The sequence below is a fragment of the Manacus candei genome, unplaced genomic scaffold (assembly GCF_025592945.1).
Source record: "Manacus candei isolate 608988 ecotype Guabito, Panama unplaced genomic scaffold, ASM2559294v1 h1tg000016l, whole genome shotgun sequence".
Taxonomy (NCBI): domain Eukaryota; kingdom Metazoa; phylum Chordata; class Aves; order Passeriformes; family Pipridae; genus Manacus; species Manacus candei.
This window is the reverse complement of record NW_026138064.1, coordinates 7,189,673-7,216,143: the sequence shown is the minus strand read 5'-3', so window position 1 is coordinate 7,216,143 and position 26,471 is coordinate 7,189,673. Positions and strand designations below refer to the sequence as shown.

Sequence of the window (26,471 nt, the reverse complement as noted above, 5' to 3'; positions counted from 1 at the left end):
ATAACCAGTATGATGGAATTTGACACTGAGAACCTTTCCAGAACATCTCCTGGTTTAAGCAGATATGTATTAAATCTGGTAAATAGCATGGATATGCAGTTCCCCATCTTACCGGAGATGTAAGATCTACCTTGTCATGGCTTGTTTTGAATGTGAGTGGCCACCTGAAATTGTCGAATTGGTCTTGCCCTTGTGACTTGTTATAAAGCCTGACCAAATGCACCTGCTGAAAAGAAAAAAGAATAGATCTTCACTGTTATGTGATTGATACTTTACCAGCAAAGCTAAATTAAAGGATTTTTTAATCAGTGTTCCTTGCTGTTTTAATTTTGAAATTATTTGTTTATAGGCTAAAAGTGGAATAGTGCAATCAATATCCCACTTCCTCTTCCTGTTTCTGTCCTTCTGGTGATTTTACTACAGTCTAGTAGTTTAAAAAATATGAAGCAGTTAAGCAAAACCTAATTATGAGTTATGTCCACATTTTCTTGTGGAACTCAGGACTGTAATAGTCAAAGGCTCTAATTGATTCTGATGGGGGATCATTCTGTGCAATTGTTCTCCATCTTCCTATCTGTGTGTTGTTGGCTGCCAGGCGAACCGACAAATACGAGGCACTCAGGTGGAAGACAGCTTTTTATAATGCATTCTCAACAGGACAACGTTGTTTGCAATATTGTCCCCAGCTTTGTCTGCAAATACTGTAATAGACACCTACTATTCAGGGAAACAGCAGGATTATTTCAATTCAGGGTGCTAGAATGCTCCCCCTTCTACTATCAAAAATATTTAAAAGTAGAGCAAATAAAACTAAATCTTCTTTACAAAGATTAGTTACAGAGCAGCTAATGATGCATAACTTAGATCTTAAGGGCAGTTTTGCCTCCTAATCTCCATTGTCAGAGTTTGTTTGGGGTTTTTTGTTCTTTTTGTACTGTGTAACTACTAACTTGCCAGCTTCCTAACAGTATTTTACAGAGTTATTGTTCAAACATGTATGAGGGCAAAATATTTCCATCTGTACTGCTGAAATTTTTGTTAAAGGCACTGCGAACTGCCTCTTATTTTTTTTTTTTTTTAAAAAAAGCTAATTAAATGCATGAATGCCACTGCACATAGCTGACAAAAGCAGAGCATCTTTGTGAATAGACTCTGTAAATTCTTTCCCACAGAAGTCAACGAAAGGGTCGGTTGTCCTGGGCTACGTATTTCGTCACTTAAACCTGGTGGAAATAGATTACTTTGGACTGCGCTACTGTGACCGAAGTCATCAAACGGTGAGTAAAACACACAGCAAATTGGATTTTCCACATATAAAATTTACCCTGTTGTGCTATAAATGCCTGTAAAGCTTTGAATTGTCATACTTTCACTAACTTTCACTATTTCCTTTCTCTGGCATCCAGTAATAATTTCTCTGTTTGTTTGCAATAGCCACTAGTATCTTAGATAGGAACACAGTCAAATACTGAATGGTATTGAAAACTAAGTGAAGAAAGTATAAAGAGTAAAAAATTGTTATATGAAAGTAGGATTAATATTTTTTCCTCTTTAATACTGTGCCATGAAGCTAGTGCTTGGTGGTTTACACTGTCCAGGTTCACTTTGCCCAGCAGTGTCTGGGAAGCTGTGTCCCTGAGCGCATAAGAACCTGCTTCCCTTGGAACACTGGCTGGATGCCTCTTTCAGAGTGTTTGGCAATGATATTTTCTCTCTGCCTGAACCATTTCTGTGTCCTTGAGCCCATATTCTCTAGAACCTTCTTGGTAGGGACTCACCAGATGTCTGAGGCTTTTTCCACCAGGAGATTACAGTCCTAAATAGACAAGAAGATTGAAACCAGGCTGAGATGTTTCAGCCGAAGCAGACAGTGGCTTGTGGCAGCACTTGTCTGGAGTGCTCCCACCTCCCCAAATGGCCTGTCCAGGGTTACTACAGGCAGAGGTGAGGAGCAAGGGATGCTCAGCAAGAGAGACTGGTGCTGTATTCACAGGGTGGTCTTCATATTCCCTTAATTTTATTAAGGGAATAATGCTTGGCCTATGGTTGAATTAGATCAAGCAGTTATACTTTTGAAGCCAATGTTCTGTGATAAGAGTACTGCATAAGACCCTGTTTCATCTAAATACAGTAATAAATTGGGTAAATATTTGCCAGTTTCTTCTGTTAAGCAGAAGCTGATCATGTAGAGACTGAATTCAGAACAGTATTAGCAGAAGATTACTGATTGCTGCTGAGAGCTACACACTGCCCCAATCACTGTAACTTCTGTGCTGTAGTCTAGACATTTCTGAATTAATTTCCTTGATAAGCTTCCAACCAAGTTTCATTCCATGGAGATGAAAGCTGTAAACTAAAGGTGGACTGGTAAAAACAGTATTTTTTATTTCCTGAGGAAGCTGAGGTGTGAATGAAGAGCAGGTAGGTATTTTTTGCTCTCAAAAGTGTTTTCCTTTTTCCTATAGGGGCAAATAAAATAGAAATGGCAGTTACTGGGAATATTTCCAGAGGCATATACAGGATGTATTTGATGGTGTATATGACATTATGAAAATAAGAGCATCTCTTTCCTGAAAGACCTAAACCATAAAAGCACCTTTTGGGACACATCCTGCTAACAGACTGGATGTTTTGATTGTATGATATTTGTGTATTTGTGTTGTGGTGATGTGCATGGGCTGTAGGCCAGAGCCCAATTAACTCAGCTCCTCTACATATACATACAGCCTTTTTTTAAACTTTTTCTCTCACATGATGCTGCAATGGTGTAAGTTTAATGTTAGTTTCAGGCTTTGTCCTCTGACCAGCCCAAGGTCAGGAAGGCACCATGCTTCTTGATTTTCCCCTGGATTAGGAAGGTGTTCATCCCACTTCTGTCATTCACCTGCTCTTGCACCAACCCGAGTTGTGTTGTGTGGATACAGGAGGTACAACCAGAGACCACAACTGTGTGCCACCTTACAGAGTGCACCTGCTGTGCTATATAGATGCTGCCAAGTGGCCAAGTTTGTACTGCTGCATTTACACCTGAGTTATGTTGTAACAAAATATTATGAAAATGCCAGTTCCTCATGTTTGTCTGTGTATGGGTAACTAAAAGCTGATTCTGTTTCATCTAAAAAAGTTCATAAATGAGTCAAAATGTGCTACTATGTGTAGTTTTATGTGATTTATGGCGTATGGTTTAATGTTGCTAGCTTGCTATTTTTAGTGAAATCTTGTAAACTTTTAAGAACGGGCAATATAAATGGAAAGTTTCCAAGTGACAAACACACCTTGTGCTTTAGCTGTAAACATATATTCAGTTGCATGCTCACTGTGGCTAAAACTCTGTGGACTGTTGTGGGAATTAGTCCTGTAGTGGCTGGCAAGAAGCCTAGATTTGAATTTTTTGTTGGATATTTTTTGGATCAACCACAGTAGATTTCCTAAGGGAAGAGGAAAAAGGTTACCTTACTAATTAGTTTTAAAACCATGCTCCTGGGTTAGTCTCAGAGAGAGAAAAGTGTTTGGAGGTTTGGCTATTTATTAATACATTGCTTGTGGTGGGGAATGTTTTACTATTTGCACTGTCAGGTTTTTTTGTCACACTATATATTTAACTGAATGATGAATAAAGCAGGGTAGGCAAAACTATGTATTTTAAAGAACACAAACCAGTCACAAAAGAAACATTTTTCTTATTAAGGGTTCGAAAGAACTTGTTTAGTTATTTTCCCCATTACTTTTGCATGCCTCAGCACTTCCAGGTGGTCTTTTAAGAGCTGTGTTGGTGTGCTACCTCTTATGTGGGTGGTTTCATAATTATTTTAGTAGTATGAGTAGGGCTCTGATCAGTGAACAAGGTTTCACTGTGCTATGTGTACTGTATGAATACATTACATTAAAATGGGCTCTTCCCGAACAGCCGGCAAACTAATTAGCCTGTGTGAATAGCTGGATGCAGCAAAGGGATTGACAAAACTGGGTGGCACTGGCAGGACCATGAACAGTAGGATAAAGCATAAATTGGATGTTCCTCTCTCTATGGTAGTAATGTGATCATATTGCACCAATTTTGCTTTGCTGACATTCCGGTTTTCCCCAAACTCTCCATGGTAAAAGGAGTGTTTAATTCGCAAAATCCAGCTCTGGGAGATTACAAATTGCTACCAGAACAGCATAAACTATGTCTATCTTGTGCTCTGAAGAACACAGGACTCCTAAGGAATAGCAAAAAGTGTCATTTAATAATTAAATAAAATATAACATTTAATAATTAATTAAAAATCCTGTGATATAAAATTACATCCAAATGGACAGATGGATTCAACTAGTGCTGTAAGTTGTCATTAGTGTTTCCTAATCTCATAGTACTTTTGTTGACAAACTACATGGTGCTTTTTAATGTAGTGCACCTTTTTTTTTTGATGCAAATACTTTAAAAGAAAGACCAGTTTTCTCTGATTGCCACTGAGTCTCTTTAGTGTGCTTTATCATCAGTCTTCTCTTCTCCAGACTAACAAGGCCCAGCTCCCACATCTCTCCTCATCAGAGAGATGCTCCAGACCCCTCATCATCGTTGTTACCCTTCACTGGACCCTCTCCAAGAACTTCGTTGTTACCCTTCACTGGACCCTCTCCAAGAGCTGCTGGTCTCTCTTGTTTTGATGAGCCCAGAACTGGACACAGCGCTCCAGATGTGCCTCACCAGGGCCAAGTACAGGGGCAGGATCCCTTTGCTTGACCTGCTGACCACACTCTTCCCATTACAGTCTCTCACCATTTTGATATTTGGGTAAACCATTGGCCCAGTGATGTACTTATCCTGCCACTCTCCTGGTTCCTGCTGTGCTGCAGCTCCCAGGTGTTCTCCACATAATCCCTTTGCTATTGCCTTTATGGCATTACCAGGGGTCTTTAGGACAGTCAAGCTAGTTACTGTTCTGGAAGGAGGCCAGTATTTTCTTGAGGCATGCAAAAGACAGAATGGAAATGACAATTTTAATGCATAATATCCAATGAAAAGCTGAGCAGAATTTGATGAGGGAAAGGGTAATTTTGAAGCCCAAAGGCATTCCCATGTCAAATCCCAAAAGAATCAGGCTTTTTGAGCATCTTTTACAAGAAATTGTACAGCAGGCTGTGATGCTGCTGATGCAGTAACATACTCATACTCTCTTAGGCTCTAAGAAGAGAAATACAAATACAGAAAGCTGTATCACCGTGTTTATTCATACTGGAGCTAAGCCCTGTCTCTATACCATGCACCCACTCTGCAGTGTTGATGTGTTTTGTTTCCCCTGCTATGAGGAAATGTACCAAACTGGATAGGGGAGTAGATTGAACAGGCTGTAATGTAGCTTAGCTATGGAAAGAAGGGCATAATTTTAGCAAAATTTTGTTTGCAATCAAGAATGTTTTTCTCTAGGGAATTACTGTCATACAGTGCACTGCGTATTCTGACCTCAAGATCTTAGTAAAACAATTGAATTGTACTTAGCTTGTGTATTGTTGAAAGGATTTTTGTTTGGTTTTTTTTTTTTTTGTATGCATTTTACCTTGGTCCACAAGCTCAGTATACTAAATTGTCTAGGAAGAAAAAGACTCGTTGTGCTTTTTAAACTAGATGACATAACCAGTGGAAAGAAAGTGGAGACTGATGCTGTTGACTATAAGAAAGAAATTTTAGAAGAATGTTAGTGGATTAAAACAACCTGGAAAAAGCTGGTGGTCAAGTGATTCATAGCTAGTAAGAGTAAACTTTTAGAGTGCAGCAGGATGAATAGGATATTCACATTGATGATCTGATACTAAATATAATCAATATAGCTTCACATTCTAATAAAGAAAAGACAGAGATGTTAAATACATATTTGTATGTAGGAATTGCCTGAAGATTTTTACATTTCTTATATAATAGGGACAACTTGAGCTTAGCAGCTTTAGGTTCTTTGCACTGAACATTTGTAGAAAAAAACCTGACACAATTCTAATTGTTAGTGTTGTCTTAAGTTGCAGAAAAATCTTGATAATTTCAGATTATAATTGAAAAATGATGCATTTTCTCTTCAAACTTGTGGTTTTTGCTGTTGTAAATGTGAGAAAAACCTGACACGTATGGCATGATGGGTATGGCTTCGTAAGACTCTAATTAGGGCAGTCCAGGATTTAGTTTGAAGTTGACAGATTTTTCTGCACCATTGATTGATACCACAGAAAACATTTTAACCTAGTTAATATTTTGTTTCAAACAGGTTAATAGAATTTTAAACAAATTTAACCCTAAGCAGATACAAAAAATGAAGATTCCAGATTTGTGGTAAAATGTTTGCAGGCATTTAAAAGGGCTAAATATGAAATACTGCATGGAGCTTGGATGCATACTGCTTACACATCTGGCTTATATGAGAGCCAGATTTGTAAAACTACAAAGGACAGAAAACCCCATTTATTCTTTATGCTGTACTTCAACATTTTTTTAAAATCATTTCTACCCAAAAAATTTAAAGGGAATTATTTCCTTTAATTACATTGTATCTTTATAATTAGTCTTAGTAAATAAAAAATTATTAAAATAATACTATATTTTGTTTGTAAAGAACAATTAGTAAACTAGTAGCCATCACTTTAATAATTGGATGCTTGCATTGATATACACTATTAAAAATTATTATTTTTTCTCCATTTCTTCTGTATATGTTAAATACTTCTTTCAGATTCACAAAATTTGACTCGTGCAGCTATTTGGGTATATGCTGCATCCTCCATCTCCTTGCAACAGTGGTGAGATGTTTGTAAGTCTGTGCAGCAGAGATACAGGTGGGAAAGCACTGAGAAGTGGAACACTGGATGCCAAGTACATGAAAGGAGTGAAGGCTGAGCATCAGAGCTGCTTTGGCATTCACAAATGTAGGGTTTGTTGTCAGCAACTGCTCTGCAAGTGTGTTGAATTAATAAGACAGTGAGTTTTTTGTTCCATTTCTATTGACATTTTAGCGTATGAGCTTGAAAGTGTAACTATACCCAGAACTATTTATAGGTATATGCAAACATTTAACAAGTATCTAATACACATTACTATGTATGCTCTGAGGGGTCTGTTGTTGGGGTTCTTGGATTTCTAAATGTTCCCATCTTTATTGTCTGACTTTGGCTTGAAAAATGCCTTTTCATTATCCATGAAATTCCATTCATCCTTGGCTTACAAATACAATGTTAGAAATCTCTCACTCCTCCCCCCACCCCTTGCATTCTTCAGGAAAATTTTGGCAGCCTTTGAAATAATAAATAGCTACACAGTGATTTTAAGCGTGGGTTTGCAGCATTGCCACAATGCTAAGTACTTACTGGAGAAATGAAAAGGCAGATGAGATTCTTGTCTCTTCCCCACCACGCTGAAGTGTTTAGCCTCACCTGCATGCACCCACATATTTTCTCATGGCAGCTGATACTTATTTTTGCTAGTATACGTAGCAGCAGTCTGTCTTCCAGGGATGAGGGATGAGAGGCTCCTGTCTGCTCAGTTTGGAGGGAAGGAAAGGAAATATTTAGTGATATGAATAAACAGATTTCTTCTATCTCCTCTCTTCAGATGCTCTTTGAATCTGAAGTTTTCCCTTTGAATTTTGTTCCCCTCCCCCAAGCTTGGAAATTGCCTTCAGAAGACCACACAAAAAATATAATTTTACTGCCAGTGAAGTATGACCTAGTGAGACTTAAGTTCCGATGTGACTGTGTTTTGATTGCATCGTCTCCATGTGTCCATATGCTCTTCGATTACTTGGCCAAATCCTAGTTTGTCTCATGGCAGTCAGTGAATCACATGGATACCAAGAGGCAATGGAGTTCAGCTTGCAGAGAGACAACCAGAAATCTGTAACTGTTCTGTACTCCACTTGCAAATTTGAGTGTTGATCCATTAATATTAATTTTTTTAAAATTTTTTATTTTTTTACAAATAATCAATCTACCTATGCATGTAAAGCTCAACTGCAAAGAGGACCAAGAGGCAATGTATCTTGAAGCCAATTTCAGTTTAGTTCAATTCAGGAGAACTTAATGAAGGAGTTATTCTCTGATAGATTTTGATCTGATTTTGAAACAGGATAGTTTTGATATCTTGTGGTGTAGCACAGAGTTGTCAGACTTAAGCAAGTTATACTCACAGCATGTTGTTCATTTTGTGATGCCAGTTTTGAGGAGAGGTCAGACCAAATTCAAACCACATTGCATACCCAGAATGTGCACTGCAGATTTATTTTGCCTTTTTTTCTACTTGTTGACTGTTAAATCTGTGTATCAGCCTATTGTGCTACCTTAGATTGTTGCTGTTTTGGAGTACTAATGGGATATTTGAACAAGCGTGATCATTTCTTCTTCCCTTCCCACCTTCTCTTGAGGTTAAGAGGGTTCATTTTTGAATAGTTATTGGATGTATTTGATATAAGCATGTACTGAAGAATTTTTTCATTCAAAATTCAGGAAATTTTCCTAACAAGCATTCTAGGATTTGAAATAACAATGGCCAAGAGGAAGGTATACTGCTGTTTCTGTTGCAGATGGATCAGCAGCTAATGGAAGTTACTAGTTTTTGTGTTCTGTTGAAGTAATCACAGAATCACACAGATTCATCAAGGTTGGAAGAGATCTTCAAGATCTTCTAGTCCCATTGTCAACCCAGCACCACCATAATCACCAATAAACCATGTGCCCAAGTGCCACATCTAGACAACTCTTGAACATTTCCAGGGATGGTGACTCCACCACCTCCCCGAGCAACTTATTCCAATGCCTGACCACTGTGTCAGTGAAAAAATATTTTCTAGTATCTAATCTGAACCTCCTCTGGTGGAAATTTAAGGCCATTTCCTCTTGTCCTTTCACTGGAGACATGGCAGAAGGGACTGACCTCCTTTCAGGTAGTTGCAGAGAGTAATGAGGTCCCCTCTGAGCCTCCTCTTTTCTGGACTAAACAACAGCTCCCTCAGCCACTCTTTGTAAGACATATTTTCTAGAGCCTGATACAATGATAGTTGTATCAAATACTTCGCAGTGTTTTCTTTCTGCTACTTATTCATTCTAATCGCTATTTTGTTTTTTTAGACCAGAGAAGTTCTCTGGGTAGAAGGGGGAGATTTTTAGATTAATCACATTATTCTTATTCCCTATAAGATTAGTTCAGGGGTGCAGGTAAGAAGTTCTTGTGTTTGTTGGCCTGTGTAGTTCCTCAGCTAAAAAGGGGTGGGTACTAACTGAGTAGATTGAATTTGCCCTTAATGACTCCCTCTAGGAGCTGTGTTCTGCAGCCTTTCCAATTCCAGTGTTTTAAGATGGGGCACCAATCTGAACTGGTGCAAAAAGCTTGTGTATGAGGGAAGGCAGCTGAAGAAAATACAGACAAGAATGGTCTTGGCAACTGCCTCTGCACTTTGTTCCAAAACTGAATCACAGAAATGTCAAGCTAAGGAAGAAATAAGTAGCTGGAGGGATTACAAGAGCAGGATGCTGGTGACCTGTGTAGCCATAATGTGAAGTACACAACTGGTCTGTGGTCAGCAGTAACACAAGGATGACTTTTATTAGATGTTTGATAAAGGTGGGGTAGAGTAATCAGTGAAAAATTATACTGCAGATTGTTTGTCAAACATTATGGGAACCCAAGTAACAGCTCATCTCTCTGTGGTGCACCAAGCATACGTCAATCGGTTTGATACAGTTGTCCAGCTAGTGCTGTAAACACTTCGGTGGAAGAGTCTGTGCCCTCCCTACCTTGGTGCAAATTTCTAGACATCTTCTCTCCCTGCTCTGTGAAACCATTTCTGAAAATAAAAATTAATTTTTCTTTGCTTAGTGTGCAGCAAATTTCTTTACACTTGATGGGTACTTGTCATAGAATCGTAGAATGTTTTGAGTTGGAAGGGAGCATTTTCCATGTTGAGTAATTAATTTTTGTAATTATCTGTCTCACAGTACTGGCTGGATCCTGCAAAGACGCTTGCTGAACATAAAGAATTGATAAACAGTATGTATCTGAACTTAAGGGGCATATCGGAAGATGAAGTAACAGAGGCAATGTTCTATCCATACAGCCTGCACAATGAGGCAATGTTCTATCCATACAGCCTGCACAATATTTATTTTCTAGTCACAGCAGATTGATAGTTCTTGAACAAGTTTGTTATTGCAGTTCTTAACTGTATCAAAATTTCACACATAGGTTGCACATGCTATCATTTTACAGTAATTTGTGTAATTTTTGTCTAAACATTTCTGCATGCCTAAATTTTATTTCAGACTAATAAGTGGTGCTATTCTTAATTTGTATAATTAATTTATAGTAGCTGTGATACCTCTGTCATAGTCTAGTGTACCATAGTTAAAATAGATTCACTTTTGCTTGTGAAAGTAAAAATAATGCCTCTTTCTGATAATAGAGTGTCTGCTATTACTGATAGTCTTCAGATATTGCAGATACAAGATCTGTTATTTGTATTATAATTAAAGAACATGATTTGGAGACCCTTTAATAAAAGATGTAGAAGTGGGGCACATGTGGAATAAATGTAGCTGTAAGAATTTTGGTACTGAGTTATCAGGTTTTTTTAGAAGAGCATTTTTAAAAGGTGAAGTAGAAGAGCTTTTCCAAATATTTCTTGATTGAATTGGCACATAATTAAAGTTGCTGTGTAAGATATTTGAAAGTGTGGAAGAGTATTCCGTATTATAACTTATGACAGAGAATCACATTTCATGCACAATTACATTTTTCAAAAAGCTTCAGTGGAAGAAGTACTTAGAGGTCAAAATCAAGCAGCAAAAAAATTATCTTGGAGAAATAGTAAGTTAGAAATGAAAACTAAAGTGAAAAATTCAGAATAAGCAAAAATTCCAAGCAGACAGACAAAATATGAATAAATAAAAAACTAAAAATAATAGTAAAAATTATTTTTTTTCCCTCGTGTAATGAATATAGGTCTGTGGATTTGCTATGTGGATGTTACACTTTTTCTGAAACTCTCAAGTTTCATAAAATATTAAGATAAGCTTCTTAGTAGCTGTTTTGTAGTCAACCAGTAACAGTTCATAACAATAACAGTTCATGACAACTAATTTTTATACCAAATGTTTTTTTCACTCAGCTGGACCACCATACACTCTGTATTTTGGCATTAAATTTTATGCAGAGGATCCGTGTAAACTTAAAGAAGAAATAACAAGGTATAGTATTCAATGAAAGGATAGTTTGTTGTTCTCAGACTAGTGATGTATTTCAACCAGGTGCATATTCTTGTGGTGTGTCTGGGTTGTTGTTTTTTGCTTGAACATCTGAATGTTTTTGCTTGAACATTTGATGTGTAGAAAGAAAATTGCTATGAGATTCACAGTGGCTGGTGTGGATAATTGTTTGGAAACCCAAGAAGAAAAGGTGTTCTCTAGTGCATCAAAAACCAAAAGGCCTTGATGTACATTTGTGGTGTTGTTGGTTTTGGTTTGTTTTTTTTTTCTGCTTTTATATTGTGCTATAATCAAGTTTAGAGTTTACTTGGATATCAAATGTAAATACAATGAATATTCTTCTTTATTGGCCATAGCAAAAATTCCTGAGCTGTTTTTCAAGACGATTTCTTTGGTCTTTCTAAAAATATGTGAAGGAAATTGAAGAGTTACATGCTTCTGATTCTTTTACCTAGGCTTGGCCTCTACAAAATATGAGTATGTACACAGTAACACATGCACATGCATGCACACAGACGCATGCACACACATGGTTATCTGAACTCTCACACAGGGTTTTCTGTTTGGTTAATTTATGAAATGTCTCAGACAATTAGTTTTAGGTTCAAAAGAAATTTGAGAATTTGGGTAGTAGGCGGACAAAATTAGTGTGCTGGCTTGCATTAACAAATACCAAAATATTTCCTTTGATGTCGTAAGAATATGACACATGAGAATTCATTAGAATGCATGCAAGGTTTTTAATTTTCATTAATCAAAGGTGGCAGTTGTTGCAGAACAGGCAGAATAGTTTTCCTATACTGGAGTGAGAAAATTCTTTTGTTTCCTTACTGGCACAAGGAATGGAAGTCTCCAATAAACAAGGCTTAGTCTGGCCTGGTATAAATAATAAATGCTGTGACTTCACAGGTAAAAGAGCATAAGTTGGTGGCCGTGGGATGCCCCTGTACCATGGAATTTTGATGCATTTTTCTTGTACTTTAAATCCTGCTTACAGGGAAAGATGGCCCTGGGAAGGGAGCTTTGGCCACTGAACGTGTTGTGATTTCCTCACAGGGGTCAGGGTGGAGGCAGGGGGCTAAATTTTCAAAAATTGTTTCTCTTTGCCCTGTGATCTGCAGTCAGTGATCTGCACTGTTGATTAGGTGTATGAATCCAGTCAAGAAATGTTGTAGTGTGATTAGGGAACCTGTGTTCATGTCAGTATATGGTCATGCAGAATTGGCACATCATGCAGAGGGAGGGCTTCAGATATATTGTGTTGACAGTCTTCTACAAAACACATTGATTAGTCAAATACCATCAATATTTATGAACATTTATTTCTGTAGGCTCTCAAGTCTTGGAAGGAAGGTGCTTTTTTGTCCGGAGGAGGGGAGAGTGGAAACTAACCAACCAACCAACCAAAAAAAACAACAAAAAACCACCTGTTTAGAATAACTTGGCTTGGAAGGCACCCTTAAAGGTCCTTCACTTAGGGGGCATTAAAGACCCTACTTTTATTTATGCTAATAATTTTCTGCCTAACTGTAGTTCCAGTGATGTGTTAACTATTTTGTGCTAACCAATTGAAGCATGTATTTATTACTTTAAAGGATATGAGAGTGAACTCTGTTGTTATTAGATGTTAATGATCTGTGTCATTACATGATTACTCTCTGCAAATAATGAAAACCTGTCAAATCTATAATTGCTTTGCAGCAAAATCTGTCTGCCTAGTAGGCAAAAGCTCATACTGCAGTGTTTGCTGGATGTGTTTGCTAGAGGAAACTGGCACTTAGGCACTATAATATATACATAAAAAACTTGACAGTACACAAGACAAGAGTGCTTTAGCTACGAGTTTGGACATAGGGCGTAGTTTTGTGAGGAGCTTAGTGGCTTCAGTGGGAATTGAGATTGTTCACTTTGTAGGAATCACTTAAGCACTTAAAGTTGGCTCTGTTTTTGCAAGAAGGTGGCTGTTTTGAAGATTCCTATGCTGTTTTATTTTGAGATTACACTAGGAGAATGCAGAAATATAGATGCCTTTCCAAGGAAAATAAATTTGTAGCATCATGTGGTACAAAGCTCTGTTTTGTAGAGATGGAGAAGTGCTAATAGAAATACAGGTGTATATAAGAAATGTATTTCATATTGAAAAGAAGATTTTGTGTACTCCACAGGAGGTGTAAAATCCTCTTTGTCATTATCATAATTCAAACAAAGAAGATTTGTGTAGGACTGCAAGCATAAGCTAGAAGTAGTACTTAGTGAAGAAACACCGAGTGCTTTGTGTTGCCTAATGACATTCCCAAAAAATTCTTATGCAATGTCCTGCTCCTTTAAGGAGGAGATTATTAACCATTTTTTAGAGGATGGACATTCCTATTATCTGTCACGAATTCTGGGGGATCATTAATCAGAAAGACATTGGCATCCTTGTTCAGGGGCTCATCTGGCTGAAAAGTCTAGTAAATTTGGTTGGATCTTAAATGTTTCGAGAGTCAGCTGTGTGTAACCTGCAGTTTGTAAACTTCCATGAAAGCAGTGTAGGTGCACTTTGAACTTACAGATCATTCTAAGGTGCTTTCATAAGTAACTTGTACCAACATAGAATAATTATTTGCAGAGTAGCTAAAGGCTTCTATGTAGATAATATTGAAATAGTAAATAATGAAAAACCTATGTGTTTGTATGGATGATCCTTTTCTTTCTATGAAAAACTACCTTCTCAATATTGTTAGTTTTGTAGTAGCTAGTGAAAGGAATTTACTTACGATGGTGTGAGACACTGCATAAATCTGTTGTCATAAAACTGGACAAAATTCAAACAGTGTTTAAAAGATTTCCTGTAAATTATTATGGTGAGTTGCAAAACCAAGCAGATCCTTTGTATGATGGCTTGTTTCCTTGTCTTTACTTTTCTACTTTATGCATATTTATTTACTGTAAGTGCTCTCAGTATGTGCTTTATCAAGTGTAGAAGCAGGTTATGACTTTGAAAATTACATTTTTACCCCTGCTATCTCTGTTGCAAGAAGGACATGGAGGTATGGACTCCATCAAACCTGCTTGCTGCATTATAGCTGATACTCTGGTGTGTGGAGAGGAAATATTAAAGAAGTATCCAATACTCAGTTCTCCTTTATGTTAACCACTGGTCAGGTTAAACTTTGGCTCTTTTATAGGTTTCTTGTTCAATTTTTCTGATCATGGTCCTCGTCCCTACTTCCTCACTGCTCTATGAAAGCCAAAAGAGCGAAATGACATTATTAGGGGGAAAATTATTTGCATCTGCACAATATAAGCAGACGGGAAAACTACAGAGTGCTCCTCTACCTAGGTTGTTTCACTAGATAAATCTTAGTTGGTACTTCAAGGTCAATGTGGGAAAAGCCATTCATAGAGGAATACAAATTTTTATTGTCACATAATTATGGTACATGGTATGTCTACAGTTAACTGGGTGACTTTGAAATATATTGGTGCATCAGGCTTGAAATAACAACTTTGTTTTCTCTTTATGTTTTAGGTATCAGTTTTTCTTGCAGGTAAAGCAAGATGTTTTACAGGGCCGTTTACCTTGTCCAATCAACACTGCAGCACAGCTGGGAGCATATATAATTCAGTGTAAGTTCTTCTGGCCAATTGAGAGCTTATTTCTTTTAATCATGCATTATGACTAATTTTAAGTGGTGACTGAAGACATCATTAACACTTTATGAATTCAATTTAAAACAGAAAAAAACTAACGTGACTGATTTCATCTAAAGAACTGTAAATAGATGGTCATTCTGAACAGATTTCCCTAAAAAATACGGCAAATATGAAGCAGGAAAATATGCAGTGATGGTAATATCTTCATTGTATTATGAGAAATGAATAAAAAGAATACATATTTCTCCTGTAATCAATTTTAAGTACGTTAGAGCTGTAGTTTTGGTATAATATTCTGTTCCTATGATTCTAATCTCAGATATTCTGTTGAGAAACAATGAGAAAGCTTATGGGAAGAGCAGAGTTAAAGCATGGCAAAGGTTACATCCAGCAGGTTAAAGTTAGTCCAGGCACCAGCAAGCGTGCATTCCCATGGACTCTATAAAAATCTTTATCCTTTTATTTAGGGTTTGCAGTCACTCAAATATAGAAAGACACCTGAGAAATGTCTATACTGAACATATGAACTGAATATATGTCAAATACTGAACATATGAATGCAAGGCACCAACACCAAGGTCCAGGGTGCTTTTTCAAGGGTGATGTGCTAGATCAGGCTTATGTTCTATTCCAAACTGAGATTAAGTGTGTTTGTGGGAATTCGAAATAACTGAGGAGCTCTGCTGGTGTAATGCTATCAGTGGTGTTTTTCGCAGTGGAGCTAGCAGCTGCTGAGATCTGGAGAAGAAGCCAGGGCCATATGTTCTGCTCCAGCCACAGGCCTGGCTTTCACCATTCAGGTTGTGTCTGGATGTCATCTTTGGCCTCTGAGCAGATCCTTTCCTTAACACAGGAGTTGTTTTCCTCCTTTTGTGATCAAAGATGGTGGAAAAACCAGTATCCATGGCATAGTTTGCTGAATACACCAGTTTTCTTATTGGGTGTGCTGGAGTTGTTGCTGTTGTAGTAATTCCTCTTCTTATTCCTACTGTGGGCAAGAACCATGATATTTTTATGGAGGTTTTCCAGAGAAACTTCTCAACATTCTTATGGAGTGGATCAGGGGCTTTTTCTAACAATGTCATTCCGACATTCTGGAAAGAAACATTGGTAATTAGATGAGTCTTTTCCTTCTTGGCTCTTGAAGCCTTATTTTGGCTATGCTTTTAGTTTAGTGGGAATTGGATAGAAACCTTCTGTGAAGTCTTTCTCAGAGAACCTCAGTCTACAGATGTAACTCAGCGTTATTAAAAAATACAAATACTAACTTTTGCAGAGTTTCTCAGATAGATGCAATTATAGTTAAGATCAGTAGATGTGAGTTCTGACCAAGGTGCATATTATTTTTATAATTACAGCATATGAACAGACATGACTAATGTATCCAAATTCAGGATTGTTTCAAAGAAATTTATATTGACTATTCATTATGTTCTTTCCTTTAAGAAAATTCTTTTTAAAATTATTTTTATTTTGAAAGTGAATTTAATATCTAGGAAATACATCAATATTTTATTGAAAAAGGAAGCCATGTGATTCCTCACAAGAAACAATGCTGCTAGAAGACCTTCCCTCTGGGTGTTTCAGGATATTTATCTCCATTTGCACTCCCAGACATATTTTCTGGTTGAGATAAAACATTGAAAATAGGTGACCTTTGTTTTCTTCTTGTGTCCTGCAGCTGAGCTGGGGGACTATGACCCGTACAAGCACACCGCAGGCTATGTTTCAGAGTACCGCTTTGTCCCAGACCAGAAGGAAGAGCTGGAGGATGCCATAGAGCAGATACACAAAACTCTGATGTAAGAATTCAGTACTGTTGGGAACCTGTTGGTTAATACCAGATTCAGAGATGCTTGGTAGGTGGGGAGGAACAATTTGTGGTACAGAGTGGAGATCTCTGGACTTGAGGAAAGAGCACAGGGCATCCAGTTGTGCTTTTCAGAAACAGAAAAGGTTTTATATAACTGAAGTTGTTCTTTTAGGAACTGGGTAGGACAATAACTGGAAATGTGAAATCTGTCAGACCTAGGTATGGGTGTTTCAGAACCAGCAGTTTTAGTAAAACGTGCCAGAAGTTCAACCATATATAAAGCCAAAATAAACATTTACTTGCTTATGTCCAAGCTCATGTTCATGGTAAGTGTAAAGATGCTTGTTCTAACAAATCCAAGTTAGGGGCAATTGTGATATATTTGTTAAGATGAGAGCAATAAGAAACATTTTATGAATATGCTCATCAAACTATTTGTCAAAGTAATGCAGAGATAATCACCCATCTTGTATGTAGATCTAGACATCTTGATTCTCTTGCTGTAATGAAGCCACAATCTGGATAAAGGTTAAGTAATTTTTGCCTGTAGTATTGTTTATTACTGTGATTTGCGTCTTGTTTAATCAGAATAGGTATAACTCAGGGTCACAGCTGTTCTCTTTGAAAAGTTCTCCAGTAATTGCAGCCTGTGACAGTTGCCACAATGCCTGAGCTTTCTCTTCCAGGGAAGAGAGTCTGTTGTTCAATAAGTATTTCTGTGAGGTTACATGACAGCATTATAGTAATTGATGTATTTCAGAGAATTTGCTACAGATGCTTCTGTGAAGTAAAAAAGTACTGGTTTTTCTGTTCCAGAGGTTGGAGACTGAGTCACAGATAGTTTGCTGGGTTCAACATCACAGAATTTGTTTGTGAGAATGAAACTTGAGGTTAATTACTGTGAACCAGGCCACCAATACTAAGCAGCCTTTATTCCTCTCTCCCCAGTTTCTGTAGTCATTAGTGTAGTCATCAGTAAATCTTATTGAGACCCATTTGCTTCAAAAGGTTTGTAACCTTGAAGATGAAATTCAGAAGCCAGGGGAACAGTGGTTGTGGAGTGTTAACTGTCATAACAGTCTCTAGTGTTTTTATATGCTTATTAACTTAGGCCTCTGATACTCTCTTGCTGCTTGACTGCAGTTAGGTGTCAGGGTATTAGCAGCAGCAGAACAAAGGGTAAAATTAAGGTGTACCCACTACTAGCTCAGCCTGATTTTTATCATCAGCGCTCTCAACATTGACTTCTGCACAGGTGACAGCAATCTCTTTAGTTAAGAAGTTTGAAGCTGTAATGACTGAAGGCATCCCAAATTATCTCATGGATTGGAGATGTTTCCGGGACAGGTTTGTTATATAGTTTGGAAGAACTGTTTTATTCTTTCTGGATCTCAGCACAAAAACACAGGGCTTGTTTGTTTGGTTTTTTCACGACAGCTGTAGCACAGCATATACCTTGTTTCTGCTAGTTACGTCCAGAAAAACAATTTTTGATTGCATGTTTTCTCTCAGTTTTGTTTTACACAGCACAGTAGCTATTCAGGGATTCAGTAAGGATGCAGTTTTCTGAGGAAATTTCTAAATCAAGAAAGGTGAGGGAAGTCAGAGGGTGGAGGGGGTTTCTGACTGCATCAAGTCTCTGCAGCCTCCCTGCTGTGACTGTTGTCCCATCTATAAACCAGCATGACAATCCCAAGGTCGAATAGCAGTGTGAGGTGACCCAAAGTCATCATGCACATGTGGAGGATCAAGCAGTGACTTCGGGCTTCCATCTTCTTCCTTCAGAAGCTCCAGCTCACATCTTTACTTCCTTTAATCTTTTTTGCAAATACAGGTTTTTATACAAATATGAAACATTATGTTACGTTTGTAACATGTAGGTATGTTATAAAAAGACACACACTTATTTGTCATTTCAGCCCTTTGGTACTTTCAGAGATAAATGAAAACAGAGGAATAAGTGCATCAGCATTTTTCTGAGAAAGGTCACTAAGGACAGACTAGCATCAGTATTTAAATTGGTGCTGGATTCTAGCACTAATTCAGTAATGGGGTAATCCACTTTTCTCGGGACTGATATTTAGTCTGCTTGGGAGCTCACTGAGATAGTACTGCTCCAGTGAACAAAATTATGCTGTGGACTCAATTTTTAGAGCAAAAGTTGATAAAAGATATGACAGATGTGACATCATTGATGTGCTGAGTATCCAGAGTTCTACGTATTGTGAATACAGACAATGAATTACACATCTACTGGGAAATCCAGCTCTAGAAGAAAGAAAGGGATTTTTCTTATGAGCTTTAGATCTGCTGCTTTTCCAGGAGTCTTTGGAAAGAAGAGCTATCATCTGAAGCAGGGGTAAGATGAGCTGGATCAGCCCATCTCTCAGATACAAAGGAGGCATTTTGAAAACCTCTACTGTTGCATTTAGCAATGCCATTTCACGTCTTTGACATTGGATGTGGGTTTTACCTTGTCAGGCATAACACAAAGTTGGGAAAACCTGGACAGTAGCTGCTAGGCTAGAGAGAATGGGAAGACAAGAAGCAGGAATGTGCATATTACAGGACCTTTCAAGGTTCCATATTACAGGACCTTTCCTTGAATCAAAATGTTGAGCTCTGCTTCACACATTGGATTTGAAAGGTAGCAAATCCAGTGAAGTATTTCCCTAAGAAAAGAATCACAGGGTGAAGCTGGTTATACATCTTTTTGAGTTGATATTTATATAAGATGTGCTGTACTTTCCCAATAACAGTCCAGTAGCTTTCACAGAAGTGTTGAAATGGAGTGAAAATGAAAATGCAGTTTCAGCTATTTCAAGCTTACAGACCAGAATCTTACTCTTTTATCAATGGCAGATATTAAGGGAAGAACAAATTAAATTCTGAGGGTAAGGATTTAAATTTATTTAGTTATTTTGTTCTTTTCGAAAATAAATACTTCGTCGGTGAAGTCAGATATGTTCCTAGTAGTTGTTTTGGTTTTTTTGTGTTTTTTTTTTTTCCTCCCCAGTTGTTTACTACCAGAATGCAGCTGATGGTACTTTTCAACTGATGGATTGATATCTGCAGATAGGAAGGCATGCTGGATCTTTGAAACTGCTACTCCCATGAGACAAATGCCAAACTTTGTTTTCACAGTAGAACACTGGGCTCTTGCCATTTGGTGTGACTTTCTATAGGCAAGGTTTTTTGAAGAAAGGAATATTTTATCTGAAGTCATGAACCTTACTTCCAGAAATCATCTGTAGCTTCAGCACTGCTATGGGGAAATAGTACCCCAGTGAGCCATACCATTCCTGCTTCAGTGAAAATCATGTAGTTATTGGGAAAGAAGTTATTTGGCATATTGTAGCCTAAAAATAGAATATCTGAAGTGTGTTTACGGGGAAAAGGTTAGCCACTGTACTAGGCACACATTGTAATATGATAGCATATATGTCTGTGGTAGGAGACCAGTAGAGATCTAGTCTTACTTGGAGCAAGAAGTAGAGTGTTGAAAAGACAAAGTAACAGTCTAAAAAATGGTAGGAAGGTCTGTGTATGTGTCCAGCAAACTGTATTTATTAATATGATCGATTTTTATATTTTGACTGGAAGTGCAAAGTTCTTACACAGGATTTTGTTTACAGGGGTCAAGTTCCTGCTGAGGCAGAAGTAAACTACTTAGGCGTGGCCAAATCCCTGGAAATGTATGGAGTTGATCTCCATCCTGTTTATGTAAGTATTGTTTAAACTTGCTAACAGTGAAAAAAAAAAATTGTACTAATGCAGGAAACAGTCCACAGAATAACTTGAAAGGAAACACTGTACTTAAGAAATGCAAAGGAAGAGATACTTATGGATGGAGACAATTCAGTCATTCATACATACAGAAGCCTAATGATTTTCAGATGAAATGCTGTGATTCTATTACACCTATAAAAAAGCCATCAGTTATGCTCTGGAAAAAAACAGTTCGGATAGATAAGAAGTAAATAGAGAAAGTCTCAGGAGAGAGGAGTGAGAGCTATAGCCTTTGTCTTTGACAGAAAAATTTGCATATTATTCTTGTTTAATAAGAACAAGTGTCTCCTGAAACCTTTTCAATACTGTTGCAAAAATTAGGGTGGGGTAGCAGCAGCATATCTGGCTTTTTAAAATATTTGTCATGAAGGTTTTACTAAAGATCCAGAGTACATTTTCAGTTTTTCCCAAGTTGCATCATGCAGCATTGCAAGTTATCTGTATTGCCTCATCAAAAGCCTTCACTTTTTTTGTATATCAGCATTAAATTGGGATTGGATCCAAGTCATCACCTGGAGGCTATGTGCTGCTAATGGAAACATCATTCTATCTTGTTTGAATAATTGCACTTGTGGCGGGTTTTTTTTTAATAAAAGAAAATCAGGAGTTCAAATGGGAAGTTGTAATGTAGATAGTTCATTGAGTTGGATGAACACTTAGTAAAATTGCTTGAAAGAAAATAAAGAAATCAAGATACTACCAGAAGATTAAGTGTGTATTTCCTACCAAAAAATGTGTAGCCTGCAATATAAAGTATTTTCTAATGCACCCTGTGGCTTAATTGTATTCATATCTCATGCTCTGTGCCCCTCCCACCCATAGAAAACTGGGGGAGTGAACTGGAACAAGATTCAACATAATTCAACAAAATCATGTTAAATTAGCAGAGCTTGGAATTATTTTTTTCCTCATCGCTTGCTTTTGCTGTGCAATGAAATCCCTACCTGGGTAGTGAGGGATGATTTCCAATATGCCCAAGTCTAATCCATGAACAACATTGTTCCTTCTTATATTACAGCAGCAGCAGAAGCCCTCATTTGAGACTGAAGCCACACACATAATGAGATGTAGTTCTTTTTCTCATTTGATCATATTAAAAGTAAAGTCACCTTTAGCAGTTAATTCACTGAGCAGCACAGTCAGAACTTGACAGGTGTGCTTGACTTCGTAAGGTCTGTAATTACACAGGGCACTTTCCACAGCAAGTCTGTCTCATGATTAGTGTTTTTTTGCTGTTCATGCTCTGCTAGTTTAGAGATCGCAGTGCTCTTCCTCATTGCCTAAAGTGGGCAGATGAATGAACTTTTTCAGTTAACTTTCTTTTAACCTCATCCACTAAGGTTTGCACTCTTTCAAGTTTAGGGTGCTTCTGATTTTGGTTACTGACCATGAACTGCGGAGGTGGGCACTTTCTGCCCCTCAGCACCAGCATTTTCACCCTGTTCTCTCTCAGATTTATTTGTATACTGACTTCAGGAATGGTTTCCTTTGGAGGACATGATGCATGTGGCTGTTCCCTGTATGCCATTGCCCATTCTGAACAAAACAAAACAAAACAAAAAGCTTGTCTCTCCCAAAGGAGCTACTTCACCTTTTAGCAGTATGCAACTGACACTAGTTTAGGCTGGAGAGGGCAGCTGTGTGGTTGTATCATAGTAGAATAGATCAGAAAATTGCTATTTTCCTTTAGCTGAAAGTTGAGATATCTGTTACATTCATGCCTCAATAAACAGTTTAGTTTCTGAGTTTTGGCCATCTGCCAAATAGCCAAAAGTAATTCCATATTAAAAAAAATTTTTGTTTTTCACCATGGCATGTGGAAACTCATTCTTTCCCTCGCTGCCATTCTTTCCCTCGCTGCCATTCTTTCCCTCGCTGCCATTCTTTCTTGCCTCATTGCCCCCTTGCCTACAAAGTCCTGTATAGGATCTTGTCTGTAGATCAGGTACTGTTTTCCCATTTGCACAGAGAGCAAAACAGTATATTCAAGTCATCAGGATGACTTCCTCACTGGACCTCAGTGATATTGTGATAAAACTTGCAACTGTATGAATGACATACACTTTTATTTTCTAGGGTGAAAACAAATCTGAATACTTTTTAGGATTAACACCCATAGGAGTTGTTGTCTACAAGAATAAAAAACAAGTAGGAAAATATTTCTGGTATGTATTATTTAAATGTGCAGTCTGCACTAACACAAAAATAGTGTTGTATGGAAATGTATGGTTTGTGATATCTCTTTGAAAGCTTAATTATAGCAATAGAAAAAAGTATACTTGAAATTCTTAATATTTCTCTGTATTATGCAGATTTTTAATTCTTTGATAATCTATGTATTGAAAACAGTAGATCACCTTTACCATACTCACGTTGAAATGTTTACATACCACTAATTTTTTGCTGATATCTGGGTCATACCTGAAAAATAAACCTACCTGTGAATTCGTTTTTGTCTTTGTGTGTAAATATATACAACTTAATATTTTATGATGCATGAAATTAAAGGCTCATGAAGTTCTGTCTTGTCTTTTTTTTCTCCTCAATATTACAGGCCTAGAATTACAAAAGTTCACTTCAAGGAAACACAGTTTGAACTTAGAGTCCTGGGAAAAGATGTAAGTTTTTATTTAAGCCTGAAAGGATAAAGAAGTAATCTCAGGTCTAATGACATTGGAAATTTTATATGTCCATCAAAGTCTAATTTATTTTATTGAAATTTACTGTTAGAAAACATCAAAGTGAAATTCATAGTATTGATAATTACTGCAAGAAAATAACATTATCCTCACGTGCAGTATCCTAGAATTGTAAGATGGTTTGGGTTACAAGGAAGCTCAAAGATCACCTCATTCCAAACCCACTGCTACGGTCAGGGACACCTTTCACTAGACCACGTTGGTCAAAGCGCCACCCAGCCCGTCCTTGAATGTTCCTGAAGTGGCTTGCAGTTTTGTTAAAGGGAGAGATGAAAGAAAGGTTTTCTGTGCACGCTTTGTAGCAAGGGGAAAGAACTTCAGCAGTACTGAAGTAGGAATTTTATGACGAATTTTTATCATTTTACATTGTGCTCTATAAATCAGACTGCTTCTGCAATGCCTTGGTATTGTGGAAGTGCTTTTAAAGTGCTTTTGAACTAGGATGCAGGGAAGCTAATATTAAAAAAATGTGGATGAAGAAAAACTCAAAAAGCTGTTGGGCACAAAAGTAATTTTGTAGCTAGGACACAAGCAGCCATATTATACCGCTTGAAACCTATTTGTCAGAACTTAACATCGTGCACTGTTAGGCCATTTGAGAGAAAGCAATCTGGGTTCCGGTGGAGCAAGTACAACAGTTCGATAGCGGGAGAGGAGGTTTTAAGGTAGAGTCAGTGTAAAAAAGACAAAGATATTCATCACCTATGAAGCCTGTGGGGTAGGGGGAGGGAGAAAGTGTTGAGGAGGTAGGAAAAATAATGAAGTGTAATAAAGCAAATAGTTGCAGTCAGTCTATGAATTTTGGTTTCTGATTGAGTTACAGTTTAGTTTGAGGAATTGTTTTTTTGAAAATACTTTGTATGTCACTTTGGAAGATCAGGACTGTTTATAGTTTATAGTTTTAAGTGGTATTAACCTGCTGGCAGTAATCCCCTTTACTGTTTTTCATGTGTCTTCGTTCACCTATATAGTGGTTGTCAGTTGCATCTGTGATTTTTCCATGAGGCCTTTTGGTATGTTGAGTACATTCCTCAAAATATAAGTGTACCGCTGACTGGTTGTCTTGCTTCTGTCACAGACAGCGTTTTTTGTCTCCACAGATGTATTGGCAAATTTTGCCTTTGATACTCCCAAGTGGTTTGGTGTGGTAATCTGTAGATTTTCTTTCTGATGGTGTGTTTGTTGAAATAGGAGAGCTGTTGGAAAGCTGGGGGAGGGAAGGGTGGGAAAACTTGTCACAGTGTTTCATGTAAAGGGTGAATGATAGTTCATGTATAGTGTATAGTTCATGTATAGTTCACCTTTTACTTTTACCTTTTACAAGTTCGAGTTTAACTTTGAATTAATTGCTTGGAAGTGAAGCTGCAGTTTCTGTTTGATGCCATATTTCTATAGTTTTTGTCTGAACCATGTGCAATTGCAAAGTTTTAACATGCCAAGTAGAAAACCTGGAAGCTTTAGAAAATGTGCCTAATTTGAGACTGTGAATGTTGATGGCTGGTGAAAACTTACTATTGTGATCATAAGGCAGACATTTCGACAGAATTTAGTAGTTTCAAGCCTTGACAGGTACTTCTAGGAAACTGTTCAAATGAACGGTAAGTACAAGGGTGTGTACCATCATTAAATTCTCCTTGGCATCTAATACTAATTTGAAGTGTTTGTACAGTACTTCATATCCTAAGATGATCAGGAAAGACCAAAATGGCACAGAAAGATCTTCTTTTCCCTTTTTGTTAAGAGTCTGGTGGTACTTTGAACAAAATTATATCTTGAAATAAGTAAACAGTATCCTTAGTCTCTAGAGTAAAGCTGTTGTAACAATTTATGCTGTTCTATACCCAGAGGAGGAAAAGCTCATCAGTGTATTTGTACGAATGTATGCTCCAATACTCCTTGAAAAATTAATGTGCAAATTCATTTTATTCCTCTGTTTTTTTTGGAATAAATACCATCACTTTGTCCTTCCGTGTGGGACATGACTATATGTTAGGAGAGTAAATGTGCCATTTTCACTCCATCCTTCCTCCAGGGATATCACTTTACAGCCCAGGGAATGAATACTTTCCTTGTATCAGATGTGCTATATCAAGTCTGGAATGTTTTACATGTTTCCAGTTAGCTGGAGAGAACTCCAGAAAATACTCAGGAAGAGTAGAAATAATAGGGATTTTCTCATTTCTCGAATGGCACTTTATGGCATATAGTGAGGAAGCTAACACCATCTAATGGAGCAGATTATTTCTGAGTGAATCGAGTGCTTTGTGTGAATCATGTTTTCCATATGGTAATGAAAACTGTGTAGGGTGTATTTTGGTTCATGTTTCCACACACACTGGCTGCCTTTATTCACGCTGACAGCCACCTTTCATGAGTACCCCTGCTCATCAAGAGGAAACTGTTGGTGCCTTTAGTACCAGTGAAGTGCTGCTTTTTCCCTTGTGGTAACTTCTTTATTTTCTCTTCCTGAGAATTTTTTGAGATTTTTTCAAACCTACCAGAATGGTGTGGAAATGGGCATCCAGATATTCTTGACAGATGACAGATGTGGCAGTATAAATGTACAGGTCCATATCATTAGGCTGCCTAAAAATCACACTGTGGAGTGTCTGTGTCAGCCCTGCTTGTGGCTACTCATTTTGTTGTTTACATTGCTTCACTTTTCATAAACTTGATGTTTACTGAGTGGAAATATTATTGCTTAGTGTCTGATAATGAAATAAGGTGCTTCGTCTTTTCTGTTTTGTAGTGTAACCTCTTGTACTCCTTCATATCTCTTCCATGAAAAGAATTCCTGTATATTTAACTTCCTTGCATTTTTTCCTGCATACCTGTTGCTATTGTGTACAAGCATGACCATCAGTATTTTTGTTTTATCTTTCACTACTTTCCTTGTATTATGTTTTGTCCCTGAGGCTATTGCCCCTTCATAAACAAGATACCACCTTTAATATTTGTCCATCCATGACTTATTCTGACATGTGAGACTGAAACTCTTTCACTGATGTTAATCATTCAATGAGTATTTTGTTGTCCCCTGAGTGGACCCATGCTGTGAATTCTGAACTATAAACATGTTAGGTTTTCTGTGGCACCTCTAAGTATCGGCATGAAAATAGGAACCCTTTCCCTGCAAGGACTGCACAGAAGGACTCCCTGAACATGACAAACAATTGCAAAAAATGTGTGAAAATGAGAGACGTTTTTATTTTCTTGCAGTTTTCTTTAGGAAAACAGAAATCCATCTAGCACCTGTGCACAATTCCTGGTAGGGATAGATGTCTGTTGAGCAACTTTGCTGGAAACAATCCAGC

General features: G+C 37.5%; 1 protein-coding gene across 6 annotated transcripts in view; it reads left to right on the top strand.

The window, feature by feature from the left end:
- EPB41L4A (erythrocyte membrane protein band 4.1 like 4A) overlaps positions 1 to 26,471 on the top strand; it is a 130,695-nt gene that overhangs the window by 53,682 nt on the left and 50,542 nt on the right. For all 6 annotated transcript variants that reach the window (XM_051782611.1, XM_051782612.1, XM_051782609.1 and 3 more), the window contains exons 2-9: positions 1,173 to 1,277; positions 9,952 to 10,003; positions 11,121 to 11,199; positions 14,732 to 14,829; positions 16,538 to 16,658; positions 20,305 to 20,392; positions 22,535 to 22,623; positions 23,013 to 23,076. In XM_051782611.1, coding sequence (XP_051638571.1) covers positions 1,173 to 1,277; positions 9,952 to 10,003; positions 11,121 to 11,199; positions 14,732 to 14,829; positions 16,538 to 16,658; positions 20,305 to 20,392; positions 22,535 to 22,623; positions 23,013 to 23,076 — 696 coding nt within the window. The remainder of the gene's footprint in view (positions 1 to 1,172; positions 1,278 to 9,951; positions 10,004 to 11,120; positions 11,200 to 14,731; positions 14,830 to 16,537; positions 16,659 to 20,304; positions 20,393 to 22,534; positions 22,624 to 23,012; positions 23,077 to 26,471) is intronic.